Source organism: Thalassophryne amazonica, chromosome 15 (assembly GCF_902500255.1).
Source record: "Thalassophryne amazonica chromosome 15, fThaAma1.1, whole genome shotgun sequence".
In the NCBI taxonomy this organism is placed as follows: Eukaryota; Metazoa; Chordata; class Actinopteri; order Batrachoidiformes; family Batrachoididae; genus Thalassophryne; species Thalassophryne amazonica.
The window spans coordinates 77,536,654-77,547,903 of NC_047117.1; the positions used below are offsets into that span (position 1 = coordinate 77,536,654).

Below are 11,250 nucleotides of genomic sequence, written 5' to 3' on the forward strand. Positions count from 1 at the left end.
AAATCTTCTTTTTAAGAACATCCTCCTCTATACTACTTCATCATGAAGCTGTATAATTGGGGATACAAAATGTAAAACATGCACTGTGAACAATTTCTCCAATCACACCCACATAAGCCTACAACTTCTTCTGGGTTGTCTGGATGTCTTGGTGGCTTTCCTCAGTCTTCTTTGGTGATGGTCTAGTGGTTAAGCATTGGGCTTGAGACCAAAGGATCCCCGGTTCAAATCTCAGCCTGACCAGAAAATCACTAAGGGCCGTTGTGCAAGATCCTGAATCCCTAGTTGCTCCCTGTGTGTAGTGAGCACCTTGTATGGCAGCACCCTGACATCAGTGCGAGTGTGTTTGTGTGAATGGGTGAATGTGAGGCATAATTGTAAAGCACTTTGAGCATCTGATGCAGATGGAAAAGCACTATAGAAATGCAGTCCATTTACCATTTCTTCTTACACAGTCACTGTTTTTGAAAACTTTCCACTCCATGCAGCTTTACCATAGTGTCATACTGTTTGTATTTCTTTGTAATTGAGGTAAATAAAGTCTAAGACATATTCAGTGGCAGCTTTACCATCAGAGAGCCTCATCCACAAACTAACACAAAAGACTCCAAGCTGTCATTGATCTTAAAGGGGGCAATGCATGGTATTAAGAACAGGTGTATATAAACTTTTGATCAGGGTCATTTGGGTAGTTTCTGTTGTCATTATGATTTAAAAAGAGTAAACACAGTTGTTTGACAATAAATGGCTTCACCCAACCACTAACCATGAGTGAAAAAAGTGTTGGGTTATCAATCATATTCTCTGACCCCCCCCCCCCCCCCCCCCCCCCCAAAAAAAAAATTCTGCCAAATGTTTGAACACAGCTGTATTTGTCCAACTAACACAAGGGGTTATACATAATTAAAGTAAAAAACAGACCTGATTTACAGCAGGTTCAATATTTCTTTTGATTTAAAATTTATTAACATATTTTTTCAAACGTCAGCGTAAAATGGTTGGGAAAACATACACAAAATCCCATATTTTATCATGCTTCTTTTCTTTTGTTGCCACTTTGTGCATCTTTCAGATTTCTAACATGGTCCATCATAAAGCACAGAAGAAAAAGAAGAAGAAGAAGAAATAGTAGTAGAAGACGTGGTCATTAAGTCTTCAGACATGGTCCATCACAAAGCATAGCTGCTCCATAAACTGAAAGACAAGACACAAATTATGACAAACAAATTTAATCTATCAGACACTGTATAATTTTTAATTAATCTTCTCTTCAAGGTATTTGACATTAAACAATGGCAGCCTTAACCATGAAATTGAAACGGTTAAGTCTGCGATTGTTTTTTTTTTTTAAGTAGCTCAGGTGAATTTGTTATGTCAGAAAACATATGATTAGACACCAAAATTGATTAAATTGAGCAGTCTTAGCAGCACTGGTAAATTTAAGCCTTGACCAACAGTGCGTTGGCATTTCCACATTCCCAGGCATAATAGTAACTTAACAGAAGTTCAGAGATGGCAAAAACTTTGGCATACTTTTCAAGAGAATTTAAGCATTTTTTAAAATTTTGTCTCCCACTACAAATGCTCATCACTTTGGAGAGGTACACCCAAGCCAAATTTGTTCAGTATCCTTCAGTCAACCAAAAACCACTTTCAAAACTTGATCCCTGAGAAAGTATTAGATGCTTGAGTCCTAGATGATGTACAGGGCTCTTGCTTGCCTCTACTGGTGGTTGGCTCTCACTGCGGTATTGTATCACTTCCTGTTCCGGAGCACAGCGGTGTTTTGCTGTATCTGTTAGCTGTTTAATCTGCGCAGTTAGATTGATCTAGTTACCTAGATAACGATTTGCTTCACAGTGTAATCTTCACGTGCCTTAACTAAAGCACTCCCTCTGCTGAATCACCTCTAAATTATTTACACATTATTCACTTTGTGTGTTTTTAGGACTCCGCTAGCTTAGCACAGCTACTAGCTCTTAGCCGGTTTATCATGGCGGCTTCTCCTGTCTCTCCCGCACTTTTCTGCTCTGGGTGTGAAATGTTTAGTTATTCCTCTGCCTCCTTTAGCAGTAATGGTACTTGTAATAAGTGTAGCTTATTTGTAGCTTTGGAGGCCAGGCTGGGCGAATTGGAGACTCGTATTCCGCACCGTGGAAAATTATACAGCTAGCCAGGCCCCTGTAGTCGGTGCGGACCAAGGTAGCTTAGCCGCCGTTAGTTTCCCTCTGGCAGATCCCGAGCAGCCGGAAAAGCAGGCCGACTGGGTGACTGTGAGGAGGAAGCGTAGCCCTAAACAGAAGCCCCGTGTACACCACCAACCCGTTCACATTTCTAACCGTTTTTCCCCACTCGGCGACACACCCGCCGAGGATCAAACTCTGGTTATTGGCGACTCTGTTTTGAGAAATGTGAAGTTAGCGACACCAGCAACGATAGTCAATCTCTGCTCCCCTCCACAGCATGTCTTTTTCCTGGTTCTCTCCCTCACCCCCAACCAGTCCCAGCAGAAGACTGCCCCTCCCTGAGCCTGGTTCTGCTGGAGGTTTCTTCCTGTTAAAAGGGAGTTTTTCCTTCCCACTGTAGCCAAGTGCTTGCTCACAGGGGGTCGTTTTGACCGTTGGGGTTTTACATAATTATTGTATGGCCTTGCCTTACAATATAAAGCGCCTTGGGGCAACTGTTTGTTGTGATTTGGCGCTATATAAAAAAAATTGATTGATTGATTGATTGAATTGTCTTCCGGGGGCCAGAGCAGGCGACATTGAAGGAAATTTGAACCTGCTGGCTAAGGCTAAGCGTAAATTTGGTAAGATTGTAATTCACGTCGGCAGTAATGACACCCGGTTACGCCAATCAGAGGTCCGGACCGGGAGTGACATGTTTAGCCGCATGTTCTCCTTGAATTGCTGGCTGTCTGAGTGGTGTCCATAAAATGATGTGGGCTTCATAGATAACTGGCAAAGCTTCTGGGGAAAACCTGGTCTTGTTAGGAGAGACGGCATCCATCCCACTTTGGATGGAGCAGCTCTCATTTCTAGAAATCTGGCCAATTTTCTTAAATCCTCCAAACCGTGACTATCCAGGGTTGGGACCAGGAAGCAGAGTTGTAGTCTTACACACCTCTCTGCAGCTTCTCTCCCCCTGCCATCCCCTCATTACCCCATCCCCGTAGAGACGGTGCCTGCTCCCAGACCACCAATAACCAGCAAAAATCTATTTAAGCATAAAAACTCAAAAAGAAAAAATAATATAGCACCTTCAACTGCACCACAGACTAAAACAGTTAAATGTGGTCTATTAAACATTAGGTCTCTCTCTTCTAAGTCCATGTTAGTAAATTATATAATAATTGATCAACATATTGATTTATTCTGCCTTACAGAAACCTGGTTACAGCAGGATGAATATGTTAGTTTAAATGAGTCAACACCCCTGAGTCACACTAACTGCCAGAATGCTCGTAGCACGGGCCGGGGCGGAGGATTAGCAGCAATCTTCCATTACAGCTTATTAATTAATCAAAAACCCAGACAGAGCTTTAATTCATTTGAAAGCTTGACTCTTAGTCTTGTCCATCCAAATTGGAAGTCCCAAAAACCAGTTTTATTTGTTGTTATCTATCGTCCTCCTGGTCGTTACTGTGAGTTTCTCTGTGAATTTTCAGACCTTTTGTCTGACTTAGTGCTTAGCTCAGATAAGATAATTGTTCTAGACCCCATTCCTACCAGGCTGCTCAAGGAAGCCCTACCATTATTTAATGCTTCCATCTTAAATATGATCAATCTATCTTTATTAGTTGGCTATGTACCACAGGCTTTTAAGGTGGCAGTAATTAAACCATTACTTAAAGCCATCACTTGACCCAGCTATCTTAGCTAATTATAGGCCAATCTCCAACCTTCCTTTTCTCTCAAAAATTCTTGAAAGGGTAGTTGTAAAACAGCTAACTGATCATCTGCAGAGGAATGGTCTATTTGAAGAGTTTCAGTCAGGTTTTAGAATTCATCATAGTACAGAAACAGCATTAGTGAAGGTTACAAATGATCTTCTTATGGCCTCAGACAGTGGACTCATCTCTGTGCTTGTTCTGTTAGACCTCAGTGCTGCTTTTGATACTGTTGACCATAAAATTTTATTACAGAGATTAGAGCATGCCATAGGTATTAAAGGCACTGCGCTGCAGTGTTTTAAATCATATTTATCTAATAGATTACAATTCATGCATTTATTTCCTCTAGGCTGGACTATAGTAATTCATTATTATCAGGTTGTCCTAAAAGTTCCCTGAAAAGCCTTCAGTTAATTCAAAATGCTGCAGCTAGAGTACTAACGGGGACTAGAAGGAGAGAGCATATCTCACCCATATTGGCCTCTCTTTATTGGCTTCCTGTTAATTCTAGAATAGAATTTAAAATTCTTCTTCTTACTTATAAGGTTTTGAATAATCAGGTCCCATCTTATCTTAGGGACCTCATAGTACCATATCACCCCAATAGAGCGCTTCGCTCTCAGACTGCAGGCTTACTTGTAGTTCCTAGGGTTTGTAAGAGTAGAATGGGAGGCAGAGCCTTCAGCTTTCAGGCTCCTCTCCTGTGGAACCAGCTCCCAATTCGGATCAGGGAGACAGACACCCTCTCTACTTTTAAGATTAGGCTTAAAACTTTCCTTTTTGCTAAAGCTTATAGTTAGGGCTGGGTCAGGTGACCCTGAACCATCCCTTAGTTATGCTGCTATAGACGTAGACTGCTGGGGGGTTCCCATGATGCACTGTTTCTTTCTCTTTTTGCTCTGTATGCACCACTCTGCATTTAATCATTAGTGATTGATCTCTGCTCCCCTCCACAGCATGTCTTTTTCTTGGTTCTCTCCCTCAGCCCCAACCAGTCCCAGCAGAAGACTGCCCCTCCCTGAGCCTGGTTCTGCTGGAGGTTTCTTCCTGTTAAAAGGGAGTTTTTCCTTCCCACTGTCGCCAAGTGCTTGCTCACAGGGGGTCGTTTTGACCGTTGGGGTTTTTACGTAATTATTGTATGGCCTTGCCTTACAATATAAAGCGCCTTGGGGCAACTGTTTGTTGTGATTTGGCGCTATATAAATAAAATTGATGATGATGATGAATCTGGAATTCACCAAGTGGGAGGGCCACTGCAAATCGTATGTCATGTTATTATAATATGACAGTAATAAAAGGCAAAAATACTGCAATAGTTGCATATACGAGAGGTGATTGAGAAGATTTGAGCCTGACCCAGAAAAAGTAGGGCAACATTTCTCAACACTGCTCACAGTGAGTCAAAATGTCACACATTGTCGAGAAATGTTGGTTTCTCAGAATGCAAAAGATGGAGAACCATACCTTACATTTTCTGGGTCAGGCTCAAAACTTTTCAGTCGCTCCTTGCATAGAGCTCAAGTCCTTATGAAACTTCATGCAAGTGCAATATGTTGTGTATCATGTTTGTTACCTCAGGTTGTGCTCGGGGTCATTATGTGTGTGCAGTAGCAGGTCTCTAATCTCTTCAGGAGGGTTCAGACCATGTAGCTGTGCCCTCTCCCACCTCTGCAGTCTGCTAATACCTAGAAAAAGAAAGACACTAAAATATGTCACAGCATCAACAGATTTATGGAGAGATGGTTTGCACCTCGTTAGTAACAAGAGACAGAAAAGTCCAAATTTGGACAAAGGTAGTGGAGCCAAGTTGGACTGCAATGAACTGATATTACACCCACACTAAAGATTCCAAAACAGCCAAACTTGTTTGAAGTGTCCTGAAGCGCTGTTAAATACTGCTACGTGCCAACACCAATATACCTCACTATACCGACAACAGATTGTTTTCCAACATCCCATAATGCACTGTGCACATAGACATTCTGGTGCAGCAGACAATTGTTTTTGTTGTTGTTGTTGTTTCACCAGTGGAAGATAATAAACAAAACATTACAAATCATCAAAAAAGGCTTGGGAGGCAACTTTTGTACTTTGCAGCAATTCAAAAATGAAATATTTGTTGCAAAGAAAGATGGTAACATTCTGCAGATTCAGCAGCACCAAAACAAAGCAATCCACAGGAATGAGGCAGATGGGATTCCTTGGATTCCCAAAAAGCACTCAGCACTTTACATTTTAATGGTATGTTTGTAAGATTCTTTTTTTTTTTTAATATTTTCAAAATTAAAATCCTATTTTATTTTTCAAAAGAAGCAGGTGATCACTCTAGTGTCAGTCTCAGTGACAAAGATGATGCTGACATGTGCCTAATTCACTACAAAATCAAACCATGTTAAATATGTTCAACAAAAAAATGTTTATTTTCTAACTGCATGAAACTGAAAAAGTAACACACGATGGGGGGTGGGGGGGTGGGGGTGGCTGTAACGTTGTTAACTGCAACCGCAGTACCAATACAACTGCATTTCTTCAGCAGAAAATTATGTATTTTTTGTTGTTGGGTCTTTACATGTCCAATGTCAGTGGCAGATATTCCTCTGATGTCTTTTGTCCACTTGTATAGCTTTTCACACTGGAGGGAGCTAACCTGACTATTTCTGCTAGCTCTTCTGTGCTGGTTGTAAATCGTGGAATTTTCATCCTCAGCAGTCAGTCCCTCTCAATGTGACTTGAGGAATGTCTCCTCCACAAATATAAATAACACAATCCTGCATAAAAAAAAAACAAAAACATTTTCACCACTTTAAATTCCACAAGATGAAGCAAGTTCTTAACCTTTTTCACTCAAAGTGCAGGCCAGACACTACTATGTGAGCAGGGCATTTTGGGAAGTTGTGATTTAATAATAACTAGAAGGTTGTGCTTTAAACAAGATGAGGTAAAAACATAACCAGTGCTACAAAACCAAAAATAACACAATACTAAAAAACACTTGGCCGTATGAGCATTGTGTTCTTTATAATTTGCAGTTGTTTAATTGGTATCACATAAATTAATTATTCATTTATTGATATTTACATTAATTATTACGATCCTGTCTTGTAATGACTTCAGAGGTGTTATCAGGTTCCAAAAACAGCGTTTCCAGTTTTAGAAGTGTTTATTTCTCACTAACGTTTACATAATATATGTCAAAGACGTTATATTCACACACAAATGAAGCGGTTAGCAGCTAGCTAGACCAGGAAGTGACATCACCATGCTAACATCCGCTAGATGTCTCATAAATCACTCCACAGGTGTTACCAGGTTACAAAAATAGCGTTTACAGTTTTAGAAGTGTTTATTTCTCGCTAGCTTTTACATAATATAAGATAAAGGTGTTATATTTAGCCAAAAATGAAGCAAAGTTAGCAGCTAGCAACACCAGGAAATGGAGACACCACGCTAATGTCTGCAAGATCATACCATAAAAATAGGAACAGAATACGACTTTTTAACCTCTTAAAATATGTCATGGTTAGCCATCTCTGAACTTGTCCAAGGGCTGTGTCCCAAGAATGCTCCCTGTGAATATGAAGACTGTGGCAGTAATAGGACTGGACTTATGCTGACCACAGACATATGGAGGGAGGGATGGATGCAAGGTCTTTGCAATACCCAATGGCCATATGGCCATATACTGAATCTGTAGTTTCTTTATTTTTTTCTAATGGAATCAGTAGAATTCACCTCCAGGATTTATTGACCAAACATACCGCCATTCATTGTTTTTAGCTACTCTCTATGGTGTTTTGTCATGTGTCATAGGACTTTTTTGGGATATGCAATGTTTATTAACAACTTGTTTCAATACACTCTGCTAACTATGTTGGGAAATTTTTAGCTAATATTGGCTAATAATCATTAATTCACAAACATTAGCATGCCACAATAATGCTTGTAGATTCACAGTAAGTCGATCTGTCTCATGTAGTTCAAAGTAAACCTAAAAATAGAATTTGACATATACTGTATGTGCAGCACCTATGCAAGGCCCGAATCTCCAGTCCAGATCAAACTGTCTGAGCTTCTCCAGCTCATTGTCTTTTAAAGTTTCATCCTCAGCCGCTGGAAACAAAAGAATAAATGACTTAGAATTCAAACATTTGTATTTCACAACAAGTTGAAAGATTCAGAGAATTTATTGCAACATTACAATATAAATTGCACTTTAAATGCACTTTAAATTGAACAGTCAACATAATAATAATAAGAAGAATCAAACATTGCAGTTTTACCCGCAGCCTACCCTCAGGCAGTCACAAGCTAATGCAGCTGCTCAAACCCTACAGTCAGCTGATCCAGTCAGCTATGTTTCTGTGTAATGGGTATTTTAACATGAGTAACCACCAAGCAGCAACACTCGAGCTCGCATTTTGACCATATTGCGGAAGTCATTTTTCTTGTAGTTCTTCAACTGGCCGCTTGAGGCTGGCTCCAAAACAGAGCACACTGCCATAGAAGCCCATTTTAAAATGTCCAATGTTACAGCAGAAATAAACATGTTTACAGCCTGGTACAAAAAACAAAAACAAAAAAAACAGTTTTGGTCTCTATAGATAGTTTCCTCCCCCATGAAAACTGTACAGGGGTGATTTTTTTTTTCTAAGTTCTTAGTTTAAGATGTTTTAATTAATAAAATTCTGTATAACTGTGGACGTGGTTGCTTTGAGTGACAGCGGCTCTGTTCAGTGACTCCTCCTCTCGTAGTCTCCCATCAAAATGGAGACACTCGTGTTTGTGTCTGTTTGTTGTGCGGTGAAACGTCCTGTTGCAATATTCATGCTGAGTGAAACTCTCGTCTTATTTAATGTTGTATGCTAATGGTGTTAGCACCTGTAGCATCTGTCGGTAGGTCCACTACTGCACGATAACTGTGGAAATACATCGCAGATAACTTTTACTGTCCACACCAAAGTAAACCATAATGAGAACCACCTTGCACTCCCCAAAAATATGAATTAATAAACACACAAAATGAGGTTAGCTGTTAGCTGGTGGTTCAGATTAAGAGAGATGGGTATGTTCAGGCTTTTTTCATCACACACAGAGCCATCCATGCTCCACCCCTTTATGCATTAATGAGTTCATCATGAATCAGTGCGGGCAGGGGTCTCAACATAGCGATGCCCAGAAAAGGGGGTCATTTCGTCTGTTCCAAGTCTCTATAGAAAACCATTGGGTGACATCAAGCAGAGTCTGTCCAGTATATACACTCTATACTAACGACATAACTGGAACATCTTACAGGTTGAGATTTTAATTAAATTAAATTAAGTTTAAAAAAAATCATTTAAACACAGATATTTTCCCTTATTTTAATTTCCTACAGATTCTGAGACCGTGAATGCATGTTTCAGCTGAGAGGGTAAGATATGAGAGAAAAAGATAGTGCTGTTCTTCACCTATGTTTGGCGGAGGAGTGGGCCTCTTCTCTCGTTTGTTGTCTCTTCTTGCTTTCTTCACCACCTTGAAAGAATCAGTTATCAATCCAGGCTTGGTTGTCATGGTGACAGATCATCTGGAACATACATATGCAGGTTGTTAGTTGCCAATGAACATTAAGAGCATAACGGGAATGTTACGAATGCTTTGATCATGAAGTGGGAATGATTGTCCTCAGCCAATAAGACTGGAAGTTTTAAATAAAAACGTGACCCTTACATACATGCATTCCACTAATTTGTAAGCCGTTACTATGTATTACAAGGCAATAATGGAGTTAGAAAAGGAAAAGAGCATAACAAAAATGGAAATCATAAAAACACACACGTGTTCTGTGCAGTGCCTATACTATATATAGTACTCACCACCTTAAGTGTCTATATTTTTTAATTGTTGGATGACATTATAGTCCAAAAATGTACATCTCGCAGCAATCATTTTTAAAATTCATTTAATTTTCATTTTACGTTATGGTCACTGTGGAAGTTAAAAGATGCCGGCACTTATTCACATCTGCATTTATCAGAACCCCAAATTTCACAGGTGAATATGCACTATTTATTTACAGAAATTTTTCAGACCCACCGACTCATTCCGTTTGTCCTACGTTTGTCCTCTAATCACAGGGAATAACTAAATAATCACTTACAGCCAGTTGGTTACAGACAATTCAGAATCTGGATACATTTTCATGTCAGTAAATGTCCTTTGGAATTCCGTTAGGAGTAATTTTACAATGTGGATCTTTGTGCAACTGCATCAGCATCACTGACTACGTTTACATGCAGTCAATAACGCTTTCATAAGCGGAATATTAGCAATAACCTGGTTGCGCACGGCCATGTAAACACCCGCAAAAACACGAATATGCTCATATTCCGGTTTTTAAAAATCTGAATATGACCACTGGGTTACTCCTTTTCTAACCTGAATATCAGGTCATATAAACACGCATCAGGATATCCCCATAGAAAGGAACATTATTTTGTGTTCTGCACATGTCCTATCCGCAAGGAATCTTGGTCTTTTGAGTACAGCAACTACTCGCATGCGGCGCGCGCAATCCACCGGACACCACAGAAGCAGAGGTAAACAAGTATGGAGAAATCCAGATGCAGCAGCACAGCACCACACTTTTGGAGTGAGGAAGAAACCGAATACTTCATTAGTATCATAAAAGACATGAATATAATGTCTTTTATTGACGGTAGAAATAGGAAGAAGAAACGGAAATGCTGCATATTTGCGTCATGAAATTCTCTGTGAGTCTGGACGTTGTCCATGCATCACTGTTTAGATGGGGATATTCCAAATGATACCAGTGACCATGTATACAGGAGCAACTCTGTCTGCTTAAGCATGTGAACGGGTTATTCCTAATGATTCAGAAACCGGAATATTGACCTTAACCCGAATATTAACGGCATGTAAACGTAGTCAGTGTCTCATCGTATTGTTAGGGGGCACTGCCCCCCTCAACTCGCCTTCTATAGAACCGCCAGTGTGTGCCGGAGCTACACTTTGAAAAATCATAAATAGTGTCTTCGTTTATAGTTGTTACAAGTCAGTCTTAATCTTAGCGCAGTTAAATAATTTCAATAAGGATTTGAGCTAAATTGTTTCCGTAAAAACGGAGCAATTCTTAGCGTTCTGCAGCAACGAAGAAAAAAACACCGACCAACATCTTTTTACCCGTTTGTCTTTTTTCCATAAAGTAAACATACCGATTTATTGTAAGAGTCAAAGTTTCGTCAGATCTTTAATCCCGTTTTAAAAGAAAACTTCTAATTAAATCTCGATCAACCAAAACAGTAACGTCATTTTCTTCTTCTCCTCACACAAGCAGCAAATCCCACAGTGGATTCCCTCTC

General features: G+C 39.9%; 1 protein-coding gene and 1 long non-coding RNA gene across 2 annotated transcripts; one reads left to right on the forward strand and one right to left on the reverse strand.

The window, feature by feature from the left end:
• Positions 1-943: 943 nt before the first annotated feature.
• Positions 944-11,250, reverse strand: pold4 (DNA polymerase delta 4, accessory subunit). Its single transcript, XM_034189100.1, has 5 exons — positions 11,104-11,250; positions 9,340-9,455; positions 7,919-8,002; positions 5,466-5,577; positions 944-1,194 (listed from the first exon to the last, which is right to left on the reverse strand). Exons 2-5 carry the CDS (start codon positions 9,440-9,442, stop codon positions 1,170-1,172), a joined length of 324 nt encoding a protein of 107 aa, XP_034044991.1. The 5' UTR covers positions 9,443-9,455; positions 11,104-11,250; the 3' UTR covers positions 944-1,169.
• Positions 2,650-8,000, forward strand: LOC117526971. Its single transcript, XR_004565401.1, has 3 exons — positions 2,650-2,689; positions 2,800-2,809; positions 7,891-8,000. It is a non-coding gene; the product is annotated as an uncharacterized LOC117526971 (long non-coding RNA).

Excerpts from the sequence above, each read along its gene's own strand:
- pold4 (XM_034189100.1), bottom strand. The coding sequence starts at position 9,442 with ATGACAACCAAGCCTGGATTGATAACTGATTCTTTCAAGGTGGTGAAG. Across the intron at positions 8,003-9,339 it reads CACTCCTCCGCCAAACATAG|CGGCTGAGGATGAAACTTTA; the intron begins GTGAAGAACAGC and ends TTTTGTTTCCAG. Across the intron at positions 1,195-5,465 it reads GACCCCGAGCACAACCTGAG|TTTATGGAGCAGCTATGCTT; the intron begins GTAACAAACATG and ends CTTGTCTTTCAG.